Source organism: Copadichromis virginalis, linkage group LG14 (assembly GCF_057382275.1).
Source record: "Copadichromis virginalis isolate Kocher_CV1m ecotype Utaka linkage group LG14, C_Virginalis_male_GT1.1, whole genome shotgun sequence".
Lineage (NCBI taxonomy): Eukaryota > Metazoa > Chordata > Actinopteri > Cichliformes > Cichlidae > Copadichromis > Copadichromis virginalis.
This window is the reverse complement of record NC_140631.1, coordinates 7,476,082-7,498,259: the sequence shown is the minus strand read 5'-3', so window position 1 is coordinate 7,498,259 and position 22,178 is coordinate 7,476,082. Positions and strand designations below refer to the sequence as shown.

The following is a 22,178-nucleotide window of genomic DNA, read 5'->3' as shown; positions in this document are numbered from 1 at the left end:
TATGTTTTTGTGGCCTCTCATGGCCAACTGCTGATTACTGCATCTTTAAGTGCCAGATACTCTGAGCTCTAATCAATTTTCACTCTTATAGGAAAAAAAAAAGTTTGATATAATCAAAGATCAGAGATATTTTTTTTAGCCTAATAATGTCCAGAACAAACAGTGACTGCAGCAGATAGTTTCCATTCAGTGATGCATCTAGAAAATACACTGAGATCAACTGAAAGCAGCTCTGTACAAAGTGTCTTTATCTGTGCCGAGCAGTGGTGGGGCTCAGTGGGTAATACCATTATTCACACGGCTACAAGAGGTCATTGGTCCACTGCGAATAAATATGAGTCACAACAGATGACAGTGTTGTATCGTGCAGGAGGACAGGGCTGCAGAGGAAAAAAAGCAAAGCCTTAGTCCCGCTTTATCGGATTCCAGTGTACTTAAGTATGCATATTCAGCCATGCCAATGCCTTTATAGTGTGACTGCTGAGGCTTTATGTCACTGTTCAGCTGTCGGCTTTACTTCACAGACACAAACAGCAAAGGTTACATTTGAATTTCCTGGCGTCACCACAATGCTTTATCTGACTGGGCTGATCATGTTTCCACCAGTATGTGCTTTGCAGACGAGAGTGGACAGACCCTTTGGCGCTTTTCTTTTCTGAAGCAACAAGAAGGTGCCGGGATGTAAGCGTTTTGGTTCATGACGCCATCTGGCCGCACAAATTCACTGTTTCTTCTGAGCCTTTTGAGAGCACATCATTAAAATGAGCCTGAATCACCTTTTCTCCTGGATCTCCTGCTCTTGCTGCATTGCCATTGGTTGTGTGCTCATCTCCTATATTTTTAGAAATGGGTGCTTCATTGTTTCCTCTTTTCTTTTCCGTGTGCTGCTAGCAGACATTGTAAAAGGCAGATCAGTCTCTGGGTGACCGTGCTGTACAATTTCAGAACCACAGAGGGCAAAGAGAATGATTCATAGGGCGAGTCGGGGGGGAAAAAGATTAGGATTAAAGCGGAGAAAGGAAATAAATCCAAGTGCTTTTGAAGTGCTGAGATTAATTCTGAAACTTCATTATCTCCCGACTGTACGTTATAGCTGGCATTAATATTTCAGTGCTATTCTGATTAACAAATGGACGTTCAGATTCAAAAGATACATTTTTAAAGCATTTTTTTTCATACCCAAAGCAATCCAGCATACATGCACTAAAGTTTTTTAATAATCCAAATTTGCAATTACCTACTTCTTACAATTAAAGGAAAATGAGACAAAAGGGTTTAGGGGTAACTCCACCTGGTCATTACATTAGTGTGGATATTAAGGCCTTTATTAAGCTGTTACTTTACCTGATTCACTCAGTCTTGTATCTTGTTCCTCAGGATGATTTGCTGTCCAACTATAATAGCAGTCGTTGTCCAGCGGCTCAAATTTTAGAAAAGCAGATTTGAGAAGCACAGCTGAAATAGCATTTTTATGACATTAACAATATAACCACGAATCTTCCTCCACTATTGTTCAATTTTAGGCCAAGACCATAACAAATGCATCCGTATCTAATGAGAATTTGATGGTTTGATCCAGGAGTTGAAGCTGTATCACAACTACTTTCATACATATGTCAGGATGTTAGTGGGACAGTTTGAGCTCTTGATGGCGACTGACCCAGAGCCGCACCTAGCTGTGTGTCTGAGGTTAAACAGGATTATTTTATTATTTTCACATCACTGTATATTCAGTAACTGTGTGTGTTTTGAGCTAGGAGCACACTTGTTACCAAATGCAGTGGTCTGAAAAAAGAAAAAAAAAGGGCTGCAAATTCGCCCAGCAAAATTACGTGGTCGTGTGAATGGCTGCATTAAGAAAAGCTGACTCAGGCCAGATGTGATTCCTTTTTTTTGTGTGTGTGTCTCTCCCATTTGGTTCTTTAGCCATCAGATGTGATTCCTAAATATCACAACACACCTGATATCTGGTCTATAAAGTGTAGACCTGAGCTGGTACAAAAAGACTTACCCTGAGTCAGCGCCCATAAAAGTTGGCCCATAAAAGATCTAGCTGTAGACATTCATATGTATCTGGATAGATAACAGAGCAAGGCCAAAAAGTAAGCCAAAGCTGTGGTCATCCCTGAAGAATGAATACAACTCAAAAGTTCTTACACTGTATAAACACACTTAAGGCTTTAGCTACCTTAGCTTTTCTAAGTGAGTTAACCTGAAGTTAAACATTTCAAACTTGACTCACTAAATATGAGAAAAGACAGCATAAAAAATAGACTTGAAAAGTGAAGCTAATGTGGAAAGGCTTTACGCCTGCATACTTAATGGTCATCTTGATCTTCTATAGTCCGTTCCATAAATCAGTTTATGGCTCAGTCACTCATTGCAGGTCACGATTTAAAAAAAACAAAAACAAAAAACATATGTAGTCAATTTTTGTAAATTTGGGTCATTTTAAGTGTCAGAAGTGTAAAATATCCTTTGCCTCGTGACTTGTGATTAAGAAGTTGTCAACCAGTGAGCGTGCTGTTCACAGACAGATCCACCCCTCGCTCACCACATCTGCTTATGCAAATGCAACCAAGAAACCCAGCAAGGACTCTTTTTCTGAGAGAGGAGATTTAAACTATTTAAACTTAAAGCCAAGATCTACATGACAGTCATACGGCCGGTGGCCCTATATGCAACGGAATGCTGGCCAGCCACCAAGAAACACGAGCAGATCCTCAACGAGACAAAGATGCTCAGGTGGATGGAGCGCTTAACCCGCCTGGATCGTGTGACAAACGAAGATGTTCGAAAACGAGTCGGAGTTGCCACGATTGAAAAGAAGATGAGGGAAATGCGCCTACATTTTGGCACGTCATGCGCAGCGAGGAGGATTCGGTGTGAAGAACAGCCCTCCGACCGCGAGGAAGACCGAAAAACCGGTGGATGGACGCAATCACCGAAGATATGCACGCAGTGGATCTCACCCCAGAGGACACTCAAGACTGATCCAAATGGAGAAGACAGAGTCACGCAGCGGACCCCGTGCTGGGAAGAGGCGAGGAAAGAGGAGGAGGAGGAGGAGATTTAAACTATGTTTAAAAAATACAAAAAAACCCGCAATACAGTGCTCACTCTTTGCCTCCCTTATTCTGCTCATTTACAAGCATATAAAGACACTGTGATTTTTAAGGCCCTATTTTCACAAAAACTTATTTATAAAGAATAACAGAAGGAACAGTTACTACCAATAACACATGCTGCATCTTTATTTTTTGATCTTTATTGCATAAACCCATCCTCACTAGAGGGATAGAGACTATTTCAATTGACTGTTGCGCAGGTACTATTGTGGGAAACTGGAACCCCGTATCTCAACTGGTAACAAGGTTTTTCAGGCACTTCATGAATACTTTTGTAGGAGTCTCAGAGTGAGACAGAAGGGACTTCTGACATTTGTAACTTTGAAAACTTGACTAAAGAAAGGGAAAACACGCAAAAGCGTAGTATGGCCGTTCGTTTGGAGGAATGCTAGCAACTTGCTGCTTAGCATAGTGCCACATTAGCAGCTAAAGACACACACATTTCCCTCAGGAATTCATACTAGACCTTATTTAAGACTTTGTAAGACTCTGTTAACCTTCCTCTACAGTCACAGTCTTCATCACCAGCTCATCTATATAATGCTTTAAACAAAAGCAACATCGATGGAGCGTGAAAGGATACAAGCTGGCAAATCGATGACTTCCTACAGGTGGGAAAATGGGTTAGAAACAAGAACGGATATTTTCCAATAATTGCCTCTTCTCTGTCTGACAGGTGATTCTGTCAAGTCACGCTGGCCATTCGTCTTTATCATCTGCTCTTGCTGAGTGTACCTTCAAATATCAGAATGTCACATGTTTGCCACTCATTGTTCAGATTGGCTGAACAATGAATGAAGCTTTCTTAATTTTTTACATCTCCCCTGACATACAGAAATCTAAATATAAGCAATGGTAACACCCTCTCTGCCTGGTTTTGCCTCCTGGTGATGGGAAGCAGACGAAGGAGATATAGAGTCAAGAAAGGCCAGGGCGAGGCACAGACAACCTGAGTCAACACTCAGCTTCTCTCTGGGCTGGCTGTCAGAGCTCAGGTGGGAGGCAGCCTATAAATCTGTTGGCAGGGCAGCGACACCCAGCCAGTCAGCAGGCGGCAGACACATGGCTGGCAGAGAGACCGGTACAGAGACAGACGGACAGAAAGGAGAAGACTGAGGAAAAATAGATGGCAAGACAAGGTACAGGGCGTGCCACTGTCTGAGGTTGTGTGTGTGTGTGTGTGTGTGTGTGTGTGTGTGTGTGTGTGTGTGTGTGTGTGTGTGTGTGTGTGTGTGCGCGTGCGTGCGTGCGTGTGTGTGCAGGCAGGTTAGTGTGTGTTTCCATGGCAAAGAGTGCTGTGGTCAAGCAAAACCTCTACAAGACCTCATTATTTCCCTTCCAACATCATGAAAAACAAACGAGCCATTTGGAAAAAACACAACAAAGGACACAAGGGAGACAAGACAGAAAGAAACTCAGATCTACGTTCAGTTGGTTGGCATACAGGAAGTTGTTTACACGCTGGTTACTGTAACTAGTCAGTGTCTTGCCAGGTAAAGTTTTATGACTAGCTGCTTCTAAATCACTGTGGGATCCACACAGTCCATATGACTGCAGTGCAGTAAGTATCCAGATGCTAGTTTTACTAGCAGTGACTTTAATCCTCTAAGTCTAACTAACACATTCTGAAAGTGTGCAATTTGTATTGGTAGAATTTGTGTCTTTCTGAGAAACACTGTGATTGCAATTTCTTCAGCTAATAAGAGTACGTTGCCAAAAATGAGGTGCTCAAACAATCCCTTTCATATATAGTTGCATAGTGTTTGCAGCCTGCCTGGATCCAGTCAAGGCTGCAAGTCAGAAACTTAACACCACAACTCCACTAAGGCATGACAGTAGATTGTTATTTTAAATTTTTGATTATGAGCTCTAGGTGTTGTGGTGTGGAGGTATATGAAATGAAATATGGATATAGTACCAATATTTTAACACGTCCTGTAACTGTTGTTTTTATGCTTTCGTACAGCTGTGATTACAGATTCTGACCCACTCCATACATTTGTATTTTAAGTTTAATCAGTTTGATAAAAAGAAAAAAATACAACACAATAAAAATGTAATACAGCAAAAATAAGTTATGCTATTTGTATATGTGCAGTACTTTGTGAACCCTGGTTTATTTAAATTACTTTAAAAATGAAGGCTGCATGGTATGGACATATGGCACAAATGCCCAGCATAAATTACTCATGTTAAATTGCACAATTATCGGCATCCTGCAGAGCTCCCCAGATAACACCATTTCAGATTAGCAGGTAAGCTAAAGGATGAAGAGCAGCCAGTGTGGTCCATGTTCTGCTATCCTCTATGCTGTTGCATGCTGGGGGAGCAGGCTGAGGGTTGCAGACGCCAATAGACTCAATAAACTGATCCGTAAGGCCAGTAATGTTGTAAGGATAAGATAAGATAAGATAAGATAAGATAAGATAAGATAAGATAAGATAAGATAAGATAAGATAAGATAACCTTTATTAGTCCTGGATGGATGGAGCTGGATTCCCTTAATGTGGTGTCGAATGTTGTCCGAGATAAAGACAATTTTGGATAATACCTCCCACCCACTCCATGACATGCTGGCTAGCCACAGGAGCACGTTCAGTGAGAGACTGAGATTACCAAAAAGCACCACTGAATGACACAGGAAATCATTACTGCCCGTGGCCATCTCCCTGTACAACTCCTCCATCTAATACACTGTAAACACTGCAATAGTTACACCCTTTTTGCTCATGCTCTTTCTACTCTGTATTATTCCTGCCAACATTCTTGATATTTATTATTGAGTGATTTGTATATATTGTTCTATTTCTTAAATTTCTTAAATCTGTAACATATTGTATTATTAAATAGTCTAGTCTGTTTCTGTTACCTGTTATTTATACTGGAGCAACTGTAACCTACATAATTTCCTTAGGGATTAATAAAGTACGCTGATTCTGATGCTGATTAATAATTAAAACAACATTTTTAGATCTAACAGTATTTTATGTCATTCTTATGGCATATCTACTCCAAGGCTCTTCTTCTGCATGCACATTTTCAGGAGCTGAAATCAGCGGAGGACCATCGGTTTAAAAAAACTATCTACAATGTCCATCAGAGTCTAGCAAAGCAACCTGTAAGTGAATCACAACAATATGACTAATAGCTTTATGACGACGTTTTTCTTTTCCAAATAACCAACAGATATCATGACAACACTGCTCTCAATGATACTATCTCATGAAGTTTGACATTCTGGCGCACTGATGGGAAAAAAACAAGACAAAAAACAAAACTAACCTGTGTGTTACACATATTGTACTAACAGCACTCTCAGACACTATACAGTATTATCTAAAAGATTACTGTGTTTTAACCTAATACCCTAACTGATGCAGTTAGAAATGAGCAAACATATTACAGTATGAGGAAATGACTTTGGCCATGTCCACACTAATACGTTTTCATTTGAAAATGCATCTTTTTCTCTCAGTTTTGGCCTTCCGTCCACACTAAGATAGCAGAGGACGTTACACAACAGTTGTTTTGTTTGCTCTCAATTTTGACAGCCCTATTAAAGATTAATATTAGTTTGTACAATTCTCTTCCACTTTTGCAACTTTGTACTTTTGTGTTACTCACAGCAACAACTCCACCTCATTGTTAGTCCATTTAATAAACTCTGTGCTTTTCCTCAACATTTTGCCGCGACGTTTCAAAGAGCCGGAAAGTAAATAAATGGCAGACAGAAATGAGGCAGGTTGAATCGGTTTGTGTTTTATGCATGCACAGTATTAGAACATAAGCGTTTTTGTCCGTTTCAATGTGGACGCACATGAAACGGTCGTGAAAACGACTGAAAATGATAGTGTGGACGTGGAGCGTTTTCAGACAAAAACACCGTTTTCAAATGTATCCGGGCTAGTGTGGACACAGCTTTCGTGTATGGCATTTAAATTTGACACCAGAGGTCTGTGTTCATTTTCTGTTCCACTTATTTTATTTTACCGAGAGAGGTTAATTTACCCATAATTTAACGTAAGTTTACTACTAGTAGTTATGAAGGCCAAAATTAAAAAGCAAACAAACAAGATTTCATTGACAGAATGAAGTAGCTGTGTTAGTAATCTGGCCTAAAGCTCTTAATGTTTAGTGATGATATTTGTGGCGAGTGCGAGCTGTTGAGTTTTTCTTTTCTGTCTCCTGGCTGATTCTTCCCACCCAGAGCACAACTTCAACCAAACACAGCTGACAGGCATGTGAAGATGCCTCTTTTTGAGGCATGATGTCTTGTTCTAATGTGGCTAAAAAAGTAAGCAGACCCCGAGAATATACGCTGTCACACTGTTTACCTCACAGTTTTCTCTGCGGGGGTTCAAACCTCAGAGTAAAGCAGAGAGGATGTCTGCTGGCTGCTCCGCACATTCAGCTGTGCAGCTGCCTCGTTTCAGACCACTGAGAGGACTTACTGAGGACACTGAAAGGAGCTGTTGTTAAGCAGCCAGACCGCTAACAGTAAGCCTTCACAACTATTCTCGATGAATAGACAATAAAAAAAGTGCCAGCCGTGATTTACATTTTATATGCAGTCATTCTGTATAGCAGCAATGACTGCTGAAGTGTCTTTAACTACTGTCATCTCACAGAAAATTCTAATCAGCTCGGATAAACAGAGCTGCAAGGAGTGCTGTGCAATACAGCAAGTTTGGTACCGATCCGATGTCAAGTAAATACAGGGTCAGATACAAACACTGACACCAATCTAGGAGTCTAATAACTTTTATGATATTTCATCTGAAAGAAAAAACTACTTTTCAATCCAAGAGGAAGAAGTAGTTTTCTTGGAGGCTCACCAGCTTTTCAAAGTTTCCTTTACGTATGAAAAACGCTCGGCTTTACAGGTTAGACGTGTGAAAGAGTTAGTCACTTCTGAGTCATGATGTTGGCTGCTCCTATGTGTTTAACATTAGGTGGAGATTATATCAAGTATTCTGAAAATTTTAAAATTGCTTCAGAAATGATTAAAAATGTCATCTGTAAACAGACATTAAAAAGCATGTTTACAGCCTGATCAAAGCACAGCTTTAGTATCTATAGCTCAGGGCTGCACAATCCATTGAATTTTGATTCTAATCACAGTTTCGAGCTTCCCATAAGTTAAATTAACACAATCAAGACAAAAAGCAAATCAAGCGCTTCCTAAATCAGTGCCTGATCATGTGGAATATCATCCACTGTTTGAAAATACTTTACATTTACGTAATGTTAACCAAGGTCAAATTCCAGGCAATGTTGTAGAGTTTTGCCTGCGTCAGAGAGCATCACAGCTAACTTAATCAACCGTCTGAAAACACATCACAAACTGCAGCATAACCAACGAATGAAGAGCAAGAAAAACAAAGCAATGCTTATGTGAATTATCCAACATGAACTCAGATGCCCATAAAAAGTGGTTCTGTACAATTCATGCATATGCATCCAGCTCACAAAGACAATCACCAATCAATCACGTTCCATTTAGCCAGAGATATGTGCCCAATAAACATGGAGAGTAACAGAGGATTCAGGGAAACGGTCAGCGTGATGGACAAAAGATATGTTGTTCCCTCGTGCAATTGTTTTTCCAGTGTTTACAAAACGTCACAGGGGAAAAGGACGGGAATCTCACAGCCGTTGAGTGCTACGAGTTTTATTCACATCCATCATGCAGGTACAATGGATGGATATTTTGGCTTCAAGGAGATGATCTAAGGTCAGGTGACCTCACATTATTTGTCTGCAGAGATAAAACACGATTGCTTGAAAAGTTTAGAATGAATTGTTTTTGCTTTTTTTTTTTTTTAGGTGATATTGATAATATAGCATTATTATCACCTTTAACATCTGTCCTGTTCGGCAGTTGTAACAAGCAGCAGTCACGGTCTGAGTGTTTTGTTGTGCCAAATTTATTTGCTTTCCCAGGAGGAGCACTATGGACTTTTGATGGAGGTTAGCGCTCTCGGAGTTCTTCAGATTTTCTTTATGTTTTTCTTTTTATCTCCTTTCGATGCGCTGAATTTAGGCAAATAAGAAGGACTGATTTTTTTTCTCAATGCAAAGATTTGTGCATTAGTAGGAAAGTCGCACCACGTGGATGTGAAAGCAGTGTTTATGTGACTTGTGATTTGAAATTGGAGGCAAGTTTTCTTCATGGACAGGTGTGCAGACATGGGCAGCTGTAGCTGAACTCTGCCTGCTGCACAGTGAGTTAACTGATGTATAACTCATCCCTCTGGAGTCAGGAGGCTGTTTAATGGCCTAACCATACAGCAGACACAGAAGCAGAGTAAAAGTCTGTACCTCTGTTTTAGTGGTCACAAACCATGGGCTATACCCAGATAGACAGTACAGGAAACACACATGGCCAAACTACAAGGTAAGGCAAGAGACTAAAATAAGTCCCATACCCCATCCAAAAAGAAAGAAATTGGAAAAACCTTACGAGGATAAAGTGAAAACAGAGAAGAAAATTGGTAGCAGGTCATAAATAGGAAAATGAAGTTTGGCAAAATTCTGAGACGGTCTGACAAAGGAACAAAGGAAAACATGGCTGCTATTGTACTGGGTGAGCAATTAACTGACTGGAAACAGTCGCAACAGAAAATTGGTGTGAAAAATAAAACAGGGAATGATTATGGAGTCCATGTGGTTTGTTTGACAGATATCTGTCTAGATTCACCGATCTGTAATTCTCATGGTGTCAGTGCGTTACACGGGTAAGGTGTAATTCATAATTTAAAGATACTCCAAGTGTAGAGAGTTTTAACCATCTCTTCACTAAGAAAATACTAAAGCTCAGCTTAGCTTACTTCTAAACTTTGCACAAAAAGTGAGGACAGTTGTGTCCCTAAATGATGCCACGATGCATCTGTGGGTTCAGCAGCAAAGTTGAGTATATGGGTTGCTTGCCAAAGCTCTGCAAATGCCAAACAATCAACACAACCACATTGGCTGACTTTCAACAAATGTTGGTTGAAGAATGGGATGAGTGTGAAGCTGGTGACCAGCATGAGGAGGAGGTGCCAAGGCCGTTGTGGCATGTTGTATGGCACTTCCACATGCTACTGAGACTTGCTGAGAGTTGTTCGTGGGTACAACCTACATACTCAGAACTCTATCATTACATGTTCTACCTGAAAGATTCAGACAATACACTGGCAAAGCATACCACACCCACACCCTAACTCATTAACAGCCAATTGCTGTAGGAATTTAAAACATGTAAGAATTCAGTTTTAGGAAATTCACTAAAAAGAGTTTCAGTTGCATAGCTGTCCTTTTAACTGGACACCTGAGTAAAAGCACAAGCTGACCAGGGTTTTTACACAGCTGGAAACAGCTGCTGCATGGATCATACACAGAGACACAGGTGTTCTTCAGCACCATCAGAATTAACAGCCCGGTCTGAGAACAAAATTTCACAGAAATCTGTTTGTGTTCATGAACAACATTTTGTTATGTTTTTTTCCACGGCATATATATATATAAAAAAAAAAAACACCCAGCACGCCCCTGCGGGCGGTTTATCCTTCAAGCTCGGGTCCTCTACCAGAGGCCTGGGAGCTTGAGGGTCCTGCGCAGTATCTTAGCTGTTCCCATATATATATATATATATATATATATAGATATATAGATATAGATATATAGATATAGATATATAGATATATATATATCTTCCTAAAAGGTTCACATTCAGATGTTTTAATCCACATCAACACCAAGGCTAGATTCTGTAATGTCATCAGATATCACAATAGATGTTTTTCTTTTGAGCCATAATCCAATCCAGTGTTGATTAGATTACAACTGACCACCTGGACCAATATTAATGTCCCCTTCTCTAGAGATTTAAATTCAAATGAGTCTTTAAGAGACAATCCTCCCAGTTGTCACCCAAGAACTGTTTTTTGGTTCCTGACATAAAATGGAGCTTAGAATGGAATTAGTATGGAGATGTATTGTGTGTCTGTGTGTGTTTGTGAGGGAGGGAGGGAGGGGGGCAAGCTTTGTGGTCTGTACAAATGGATGACTCAATCTCTGCCCTTGCCCTGAGCCTCAGTGTAAATGGACCCTGCCTCTCCTCTGGCTAATCACTCCGACTGGAGTTCATGACAGCCTTAAGTGCCGACTGCACCGCTGTGTTATTAAATCCAATCCACCAGTCAGGAATTATTTAGGGTGATTACCAAGTTTATTTTAATTTTCATCTTCAGCTATCACTTGGTTGCATTAAAGCGGAGGCACAGTGACTTTTGGGCTCGCTCAGATAAAAGGAGAGCAACATATCATTTTAGCTGACCGTGAAGGCAATGACACACATAGACACACTCACTCCTGAAGACACTCACCAAGGGTTCAATCTTATGGCCATATTGAATTACGTCTCTCCACTCCTGTGGTGCAAACTGCTTGGTAGAGGAGGTGACACCTTGCATTTATGCTAACAGCCGAAGAGAAGAGATTGCAATTTCCTGCTGATTCTCCTTTCTCACAGCAGTGGGGATCCTTTCTGCTAAACCATCCCACTACAACGCCAGTCTTCCACCATCTGCTCCCACCAGGCTACATTTTATAGCAAGTCTCAATTTAGGTTGTGCAACATGACAGAGAGATTAGCTTTGCAGCTGAAGGGCTAAAGTACAGAGACACACAACTTTCCAAGTTTTTAGGATAAAAAAACCCAATTCAATGATACAATGATGGATACAAATATGATTATAGAGTAACTTTTTAGTCATCCATCTACCTTCTACTGCTTTGCAGATCCAGGCCATGGGAGCTGCAGTCTAAAGACTGGCCTCTGCCTTCTCGGCCACCCCCTGGTACAACAATGTTGACTGAGATAAAGTAAGCAAAGGGCTAAATAGCAAACCGAACATGGTTACAGGTCACAGGATAAAATTTATTACTGATTAAATCTCCCTTAAATGCTATACAAACATTCAGACATCACTGCAGTTGAGACGCCTCAGCACAATGCTGCTTCTTTTCCCTCTCTGGGAGTTGAGGTGTTAGCCTTTAAGGATGTTGTGGGCTGAAATGAGAGAGGCCTTGAGTAGTCTGAGTGCTCTAAAGACAACATATGCCCCGAGGTTCTAACAAGCCCTTGCCTATAGAGGCAACTCTTTTTGGGCGCTTCGGCTGCAGGCTCATCCTGTAGGTCACTACCAACACTTTGAGGTTACAGGTAAAGGTAGGAAATTGATAGCTTGACCTTGAAACTCAGCTTTCTTTTTACTGCAATGAAATGCTACATCATCCACATTACTGCTACGATTCATCTGTCAGTCTCTTGTGTCACTCTCCCCCGACTCATGAGCAAGACCCTGAGATACCCTGAGGTCCGTCACTTGAGGGAGGGACTTATTTCCACACTTTCCCAGCATCTGAACTATGTGACAGTGTTAGAAGTCAGTTTGTTTGTCCAAGCACACAGAGGATTTTTCAAGGTCAAATCCTGGTTGTCCTACTAAAGGATTCTGAGGGCACAGCTGGAACATTCATAAACTAGATCACACTCAGGGTGGCTGGAGGTGATCACGCTTTCAGAAATCCATCACTTTGATTATCTGAAATATGGAAAAGAAAACCATAAAGAATACAGAATTCCATTCAACATTTATTTTTTCAGTAAATTTTGGAACAAAAACCGACCTGAAACATCAGGTTTACATAGTGCAGCTTACTAAAAGTGGTAAGATGCCAAAATTAGAGAAAGTTCCAGAAGCTGAGGCTGCTGCGATGTTCCAAATCTGCCAAGAGCTCCCAGTGGTGGCAACAATTTGTTGACCTGATTCATAAAATGAAAAAACAACCTACAGTACATCTGTCAGCATATAACTGATGTGGTCATACACTTGGTTACATGCACTTCTTAGTTAAATCTGCAGTTATCAAGCTCAGCTCTCTTTTTTAATGTATGCTTTTCATTGTTTAATTGTAACCTCTGCTGTCTCTCTCTGTCCTTTTATGGTCGTGGTCGGGCCTGATGACACATGACCTGATATCCCAGTGTTGGTCCAACATCATCATAACTTTGGTCGAGGATCAAGATTGCAACTGACCAATGTGATGTTAACAGTTAACATTAGCCAAGAAGTTAGCTAATACTTTAAAAAAATTACTACTAGAAAACCAACATGAGTAACCTAAATTTGGCTAACAGCAAACCTAAGTTGATAAAAAATATTTATTATGATGTATAAATGAATAAAGAAAACACTTGAAATGCCGATTATTTCTTCCAGAAGAAATTTTTATATTCCTACATTCCTGCAAAGCTATGACATCACAACAATGTTGATCCTGAAAAAGCACATTATGATGCTGCAGGGATATCAGATACGTCAGCTGCCGACAGTCATTTAACACAGCTCTGTGTTAAATGAATATTGGCAGGCTCTATAAAATTTACAGAGATTGTATTTATTAAAGTGGAGTGTAGAGAGGAGCTGAGAAGGGACAATTCAAGTAAAAAAAATATTAACTGAGTTGACGATTCAACAATAAAATAGTGACACGTCGCGACACAGCCAGAGGTTCAAAGGAAAGAGTTGTTGGAGTATTCCTTACAGCTCTTAAGGTTTAGATTCAGAAGATTCTAGCCTTTGACTTGGACTCCTATATAAACGAAGTGAGACTCACCAGACATTTAAGAAAGTTCTAGATACTCCCTTTACCCTTCAAAACCAGAGGATTCAAATATCCTTTTTTCCACATATGCAGCAGTGCACCCTAAACACCTGTAAACAGGCTTTGATTTATTAAAACAGTCCACAACAGGATTTAGCCTTTAATTTCCTTCTTTGACGCATTTTTGCTGATGTTTAACTGCACTTTGCAGATCAAGTATCACTACATGTTGTGCACCAGAGAGCAGAGAAGTATATATATGCTTTGTATACAGTACATGAATTACCTTGAGTGTTTCATATATAGCACATTTACTGAGAAACTGCTGTGGTAATGCAGGACCCAGCTTATATTGGAAATTTCATTTCGAGAATTGCTTTAGAGAATTTAATCTTTAATGGCTGTACTGGAGCTGAGCCAAAGAAGCATATGGATTAGTAGTTTATACTTGGTGTTGATAACTGATTTGCATATTGTGTAACACTGCAGTGTAAATACAGACTTTCCACATGATGCAGGTGCAATGAAGAAGAGTGGTGAGAAAGCTAAGTGCTGAAATGCAAAGGGAATCAAATAAATTACTAGACATACAGACTCGTAAAGCAATATTTCCAATTTTAACTGGGACTGAAAGTCAGAAAAACAATACACAAAAACACAGCTCAGGGATTATGTATGAATAAAAACAATGGTCTTCTGACAGCCACAGGGAAGCCGACAGGCTAAAGTGAGTCAGTGAAGGTGACACAGAGAGGAAAGATTTCATCTCCAACTGTGTTTGTGAGAGAGTGAAAAAATAAAGAGACACAGACATCACAGAGCTTTTCTTTGGCATCCAAAGGGGCAGCAGATGATGACACACTGGTGACACACTAGGATGTTAACAAAAACAGAGATACATGCTGTACGACACACACTCACCAGGCCTGAGGTTTCCTCTTGAGCAGGCCCTGTCTCCTCCATCGAGAGTGGGGGCTGAGATGGTAGGTCAGCTGACGACAAACCTTTTCCATCGCCCCAAGAGAATCTCCCTCCTATTGAACACACACAGACAGAGGCACAAAATATCAGCTTAATTACAGACGGCAGCCAGAAAATAAGAAAAAAATTTCTTTGTAGCTTTATTTTCACAGACATCAGTTCTATTGGTATTTACATGCCCAGCCAATGACAAAAATTAAGAACGAGCTAGCAAGTCAGCATACCAGAGGAGACAGCTAACGGCATATTTATGTTTAAAGTGTAGTTTTTGCACCTTCTTGTTTGTGTGTATAGTATATTGTTGAAATTGTACTTTTCACTGCTCCTTGCATAATTTGTTTTACATATTTCCGAGGTGCTTTTTAAACCAAGCTTTGTAAAACAGCTTAGGCTAGAAAGACAGCCTGCATTATCAACATGTAGAAAGTGCAAAACTGTTAGCTGATATAGCATCATAACTCCTTTAATTTCTCCTTAAAATATCCTCCTGTTGGTTTAAATGAGAAATTACTTTAAACAAAGCAGCCCCAATAGAATAAGTGATTTTATAATGGTTACATCCATCGTTTATATCAGGGGTCCCCAACTCCAGGCCTCGAGGGCAGATGTCCTGCAGTTTTTAGATGTGTCCTTGATCCAACACAGCTAATTCAAATGGCTAAATTACTTCCTCAACATGTCTTGCAGTTCTCCAGAGGCCTGGTAATGAACTAATCATTTGATTCAGGTGTGTAGACCCAGGGTGAGATCTAAAACCTGCAGGACACTGGCCCTCAAGGCCTGGAGTTGGAGTCCCCTGGTTTATATACAGTTTTTGAGTTCTAACATTTCTTTGTCTGCTGGTTGTGAGATCGTGTCAGTGATACAGTGTAATGATTTTGTGGTGAAGCAGATTTAACACTGTGATTAGTCACTTACTGGTTGAATAAACATAGAAAATAGGTTATACTGTCTACATACAAGATTAGAGATAAATATATTATAATATTAATCTCTGGCTCTCTTCCACAGCACGTCTTTTATCCTGTCTTCCTTTTCTTACACCAACCGGTCGCTGAACCTGGTTCTGCTGGAGGTTTCTTCCTGTTAAAAGGGAGTTTTTCCTTCTCACTGTTACCAAAGTGCTTGCTCATAGTGGTCATATGATTGTTGGGGTTCTCTCTATGTACTATTGTAGGGTCTACCTTACAATATAAAGTGCCTTGAGGTGATTTGGCGCTGTATAAATAAAATTGAATTGAATTGAATACAAGATGTATACATTTCATACCACTGGAAAAAAATGCTCTCACGTTAGAATATTTACAGTGGGGCAAAAAAGTATTTAGTCAGCCACCGATTGTGCAAGTTCCACCACCTAAAATGATGACAGAGGTCAGTAATTTGCACCAGAGGTACACTTCAACTGTGAGAGACAGAATGTGAAAAAAAATCCATGAATCCACATGGTAGGATTTGTAAAGAATTTATTCGTAAATCAGGGTGGAAAATAAGTATTTGGTCAATAACAAAAATACAACTCAATACTTTGTAACATAACCTTTGTTGGCAATGACAGAGGTCAAACGTTTACTATTGGTCTTTACCAGGTTTGCACACACAGTAGCTGGTATTTTGGCCCATTCCTCCATGCAGATCTTCTCGAGAGCAGTGATGTTTTGGGGCTGTCGCCGAGCAACACGGACTTTCAACTCCCGCCACAGATTTTCTATGGGGTTGAGGTCTGGAGACTGGCTAGGCTACTCCAGGACTTTCAAATGCTTCTTACGGAGCCACTCCTTTGTTGCCCGGGCGGTGTGTTTTGGATCATTGTCATGTTGGAAGACCCAGCCTCGTTTCATCTTCAAAGTTCTCACTGATGGAAGGAGGTTTTGGCTCAAAATCTCACGATACATGGCCCCATTCATTCTGTCCTTAACACGGATCAGTCGTCCTGTCCCCTTGGCAGAAAAACAGCCCCATAGCATGATGTTTCCACCCCCATGCTTCACAGTAGGTATGGTGTTCTTGGGATGCAACTCAGTATTCTGCTTCCTCCAAACTCGACGAGTTGAGTTTATACCAAAAAGTTCTACTTTGGTTTCATCTGACCACATGACATTCTCCCAATCCTCTGCTGTATCATCCATGTGCTCTCTGGCAAACTTCAGACGGGCCTGGACATGCACTGGCTTCAGCAGCGGAACACGTCTAGCACTGCGGGATTTGATTCCCTGCCGTTGTAGTGTGTTACTGATGGTGACCTTTGTTACTTTGGTCCCAGCTCTCTGCAGGTCATTCACCAGGTCCCCCCGTGTGGTTCTGGGATCTTTGCTCACCGTTCTCATGATCATTTTGACCCCACGGGATGAGATCTTGCGTGGAGCCCCAGATCGAGGGAGATTATCAGTGGTCTTGTATGTCTTCCATTTTCTGATGATTGCTCCCACAGTTGATTTTTTCACACCAAGCTGCTTGCCTATTGTAGATTCACTCTTCCCAGTCTGGTGCAGGTCTACAATACTTTTCCTGGTGTCCTTCGAAAGCTCTTTGGTCTTGGCCATGGCGGCGTTTGGAGTCTGACTGTTTGAAGCTGTGGACGGGTGTCTTTTATACAGATGATGAGTTCAAACAGGTGCCATTCATACAGGTAACGAGTGGGGGACAGAAAAGCTTCTTACAGAAGACGTTACAGGTCTGTGAGAGCCAGAGATTTTCCTTGTTTGAGATGACCAAATACTTATTTTCCACCCTGATTTACGAATAAATTCTTTACTAATCCTACCATGTGGATTCATGGATTTTTTTTTCACATTCTGTCTCTCACAGTTGAAGTGTACCTCTGGTGCAAATTACTGACCTCTGTCATCATTTTAAGTGGGGGAACTTGCACAATCGGTGGCTGACTAAATACGTTTTTGCCCCACTGTATTTGTGATTTAACATTGCATCAGCCTGTAACAATTTCTGTATCTGTGCTGTCTTTGAGGTACCCTGATACCAGAGTGGTATCAGATACAAACATCTAGACCCACGCTATCACTGGTGGCCTTTTTTGCCATCACTGGATTTTGCTAGAAAAACAAGTTGTGATATATTTCACAAACAATTCACATGCAGTGTAGAGTAATTGGAAGCATAAGATATTTAATGCTGCATTGATATGGCATCAGATAAAGAGTGTTACCAAAAAACAAAGCAATAGCTATCGATCTATCGTGGTTAACAACATTTCTGTTAATTTCCTGCATTCTTTTGTCAACAGGTCTTTACAGGTTAGTATAATAGACCTTATATAGGAGTTGATTTAGTTTCTGGGTCTAAAAAGCGAAGGCAATGTGGAAGTGCCTTAAATCTGGATACCATTTAATGACCTGCAGGGGTTGACGCATCCGCTGCCGAAGAGCTTCAGGTGTATAGAAGTGAAAACAACCCTCGGGCTCCATGCTCTGTGACCTCTGCAAACATTTCCTTGATGATCTTATGGGAGTCTTGAAGAGGATAAATCAGGGTTTGCTCATAAGCTAATGATTTATTAATCACAAGTTTGACAATGTATATGCAGTGTCCCTCGCTTTCTCAGTCAGATCCATTTTTCATCATGTCTGGTTTCAAAATGCCAAGATAGCAGCAAAGTACTCAGGTTTAAGCTTCACAACTGGATTCACTAACCAATGGATGTCACAAAGGTTATGTCCTTGTTTAATATACTGTCCATGTTTGGGAGAGCCAGGTCTTGGGGAATTCTATACAATAGTACATTGCCAGCAATTTATGCTTAGTATGTCAAAGGAAAGAAATATATAACCCTTTGCTAACAAAGGACAAGAGGCCTGTTGGTGACTGTACATGTTTCTTCCCTGACCACAACCATAACATTTGATATCCCAGTGTCGGTGTTCTTCCCACATCATCATAATAATATTCGTCCAGGATCATTATTGCAAGTGACAAATGACATCTGATAATCCAGTTAGCATTAGGCAAGAACAAACAATAAACAAATCAACATAGGTAAATTGGGCTAACAGCAAACTTATTGTAAAATTAATAGAGAAAGCATTTGAAATGATTACCTCTGTCCCAAAAGAGAGTTTTATATAAACAAAGGCCCATTTTTCTTTTCCCCCCACATTACAAAGCCATGACATCACAACAACATGATTGGTCAGTTGCAGTGTTGATTCTAGACCAACACAGGTTACCAGTTCCACCTACACACCAGCCACCTAGCAAATCAAAATCTGAATTTCAGTTGTGTCTCATTTGCAGGAGCTCACAAGGATTTTAGGTTGCCAAGAAGCGGCCGAATGGTCCCTCAGCCAGTGTGGCTTTAATAGGCCTCTCTATAATGTATGAGCATCAGTCATCACTTATGAAGCTATTCCACATATGAACTCAAGTGATACATATGCATGTACATTTCAAACTATGCAACAAGTATATGATTTTGATGTCAGTTACGGGTGTTGCTAAGTTGACATGAGGAACAGAGAGGAAATGTCACGTCTGACATGGCATCACCACAGAATAAAAGAGGGCAGTGAGGTGCTACAGCAGCCAACAGGAACTGATATAATTCAAGGATACAAGGACCACTGGAGCAAAGAATTACTAAACACACCTTCTGTCAAGTTTCTGATATGACAGGACACGCACAGACACACACACAAGTCTGGGGACTAGAACTCTACAGGGTGTGCTGATTGGGTGCCCATAATCAAACCATTTGGTGCGCTGCATCACAATCACATTGTGTCATTAAGTCTGAGTGTCTGAATTGCACCTTTACATTCAGTGTGGCACTCTAAAAATGTTTTTTGATGAAACAGAAAAATGTCATGTACCAAGCATGTTCATGACTTTCTTACAATGGTACAGTCCTCCCAGGGCCTTGGATGAGTGACATGTAAAATTACATCTGTTGCTTGTGACGCAAAATAATGGTGACTCATAAATATAAATATAATCCCAGAGATGGCTTCTTAGTTTGTATCATAGAAACTAGGAAGCAATTTGAGAAACGGTGTCACCCAAACCCTCCACTACATCGTAGCTGTGTGTGTATGTGAGACTTCCACCCACACTGAAATACATTTATTCAGGTGGTTAGTCAGGTCCCCTGTTATCCAGTACAAAACAGATGGTGGAGAGTTGGGGGATGAGGAGGGGGGCGTGGGGGTGGTAGGGTTGAGGGTGATGTCAAAAAAAGCTCTTCTATGTTCCCCTGTTGTGGGGTGAGGATGGATGTTTGTGAGCGACTAGGTTAAAAGCCGAAGGGCAAAAAGTGGAAGGAGAAAAAGAAAAACTATGTTCTTGCTTTTGAAAGTTACTGACTCTCTGCCCAGAGGGGAGCTGATGGAAAAATTCATTTCTCAAATTAAATGAAGTGATAATGACTTCCTTTGAGAAACTGTGAATATGTTCTGCAAATGTATGTGTGGTCAAACATGGCAAAAAAACAAATTGAGAAGGCATTTTTGTTGTGTAAATTCAGATTTTTTTGATTCCCGCATGCTGTGACAGAACAAGCTCTTATTTTCGAGATTCAGCATGATAAATGTAGCCCACAGTATTTTTTTCTTTTCTTTTTTTTATCTTTTGTTTTGTTTCGACTCATTTGATTTTGATTCATTGATTCATATCAACACTCATGTTTAAACTTGTGCTTTACTTGAGCCACAGTGAGTGTAACAGCTAGCACCTCAACCTGACTGAAATGCTGAGCTGTGCAACAACAAATCCTGCAAAACTCAAAGTGCTTAAACTGTCACGTTCCCTGTGTTTAACCGGCTGGCTCAGTGAGGCTACAGATATTTGTTACGGTTTTCTCCTACTCTTGCTCTCTCTCTCTCTCTCTCTCTCCTCCTTGCCTGGACCTAGCTTATTGGCCAGCACATCTGAAAACGGTTACTCACCTGCGGCTCATCATCCTGCCACTCCCAGACGCTATTTAAGGCAGAGGCTCAGTTCTTCTTATCGCTGGAATGTTGTACTACACATTTCAGGGTAACCTCAGCTCAACCTAATCTCGTGATCCCTCCTGTTTTTCTGGCATTGATCTGTTTTGTGCATAGACTCCTCTATCCTATCCTCAAGCCCTTCCTTTGGATTTCCTGAACGCATGCGAGTTTGCAGAGTGGACTCGAGCGAAGAGGAGTGTGTAGTGTGGCGTGGCTGAGGAGGAGAGTGAGAACCCCGCCCGCAATACCCCGTGGACTGTTGAAGCCCCATGGATTTCCCTCACATTATATATATATATATATATATATATATATATATATATATATATATATATATATATATATATATATATATATGTGTGTGTGTGTGTGTGTGTATATATATATATGTGTGTATATATACACATATATATATTGTTGGAATGCTACTACGCAAGTAACCCTGGCAGAAGGGGTTACATGAATAGGATGAGGGACCTATGGATTCTTCGATACCCAACATCCACAATGACGGCGAAACAACTAGTAGCTCAGTGTTCCAATATTCGAAAGAAGGGACTGCTCTCACAGCTAGAGATTGACGAGGTACAACATAAATGCTACGGCAAGGGGGAGCCAGGACGCCAGGTCAGGGGGGAGATATCATCACCCCCACCCGAGATTGGGAACCAAGCCCCAAGTGCGATAGGAGAAGGATCGTTGAGTGCGAGAGGAACTGACCTGAAAGATAGGTTCATGGCCAAACTTGAAACCTGGACCCCCCGTAGCCAAGATTACGTGAAGTACCCTCAGAAGGTCTGCTAGATGATGTTAATGCAGCACTACGGACAATACCTACAGCCACGATTACCGACACTAACAAGCTGATCTAAAATACGGCAGCAGTGATCAGTGAGATCACAAGGAGCAGTACCCTCCATGGAGAAGGAGGCTAGAGGCTAAGATCAAGGTAGCACGGAGGGAGGTTAGCCAACTATCGGAGTTGCAGAAAGGCGCGATGAGGAAGGTGCCTAAGAAGTACAGGAAGCTGTCCATACCTGCGGCCTTGGAAACTGCCAAGCAACGACTCACAGCCTTGGCCAGTCGCTTGAGGAGGTACACCAGAGAGATAGAAGGCAAGAGAATAAACCAGCTGTTCTCCACGGAACCAGCCAAGGTGTACTCTCAGTGGCAGGGGAACAATATGAGAACAGCACCACCAAGGCTGGAGGCAGAACAACACTGGAAGAGCATATGGGAGAAGGACGCAACCCATAATGGCAATACTCAGTGGCTAGTGGCAGACCACAGCGACCTCCCCGAACAGGGTCCAGTAACCATCACAGTGGCCGATATGCAAGAAAGGGTCTCCAGTATGAAGAGTTGGACAGCACCAGGGCCCGACATGGTTCACGCCTACTGGCTGAAGAAGTTGACTGCACTGCCTGGCAGCACAAATGAATCAGCTGCTAGTTGACGAGAGACACCCGGAATG

General features: G+C 41.1%; 1 protein-coding gene across 1 annotated transcript in view; it reads right to left on the bottom strand.

Annotated features, from left to right (window-relative positions):
- The window catches only part of lrrc75a (leucine rich repeat containing 75A), a 74,723-nt gene that overhangs the window by 13,524 nt on the left and 39,021 nt on the right, over positions 1–22,178 (bottom strand). The window contains exon 3 of the mRNA XM_085479137.1: positions 14,703–14,815. Within this exon, the coding sequence (XP_085335263.1) occupies positions 14,703–14,815 (113 nt within the window). The remainder of the gene's footprint in view (positions 1–14,702; positions 14,816–22,178) is intronic.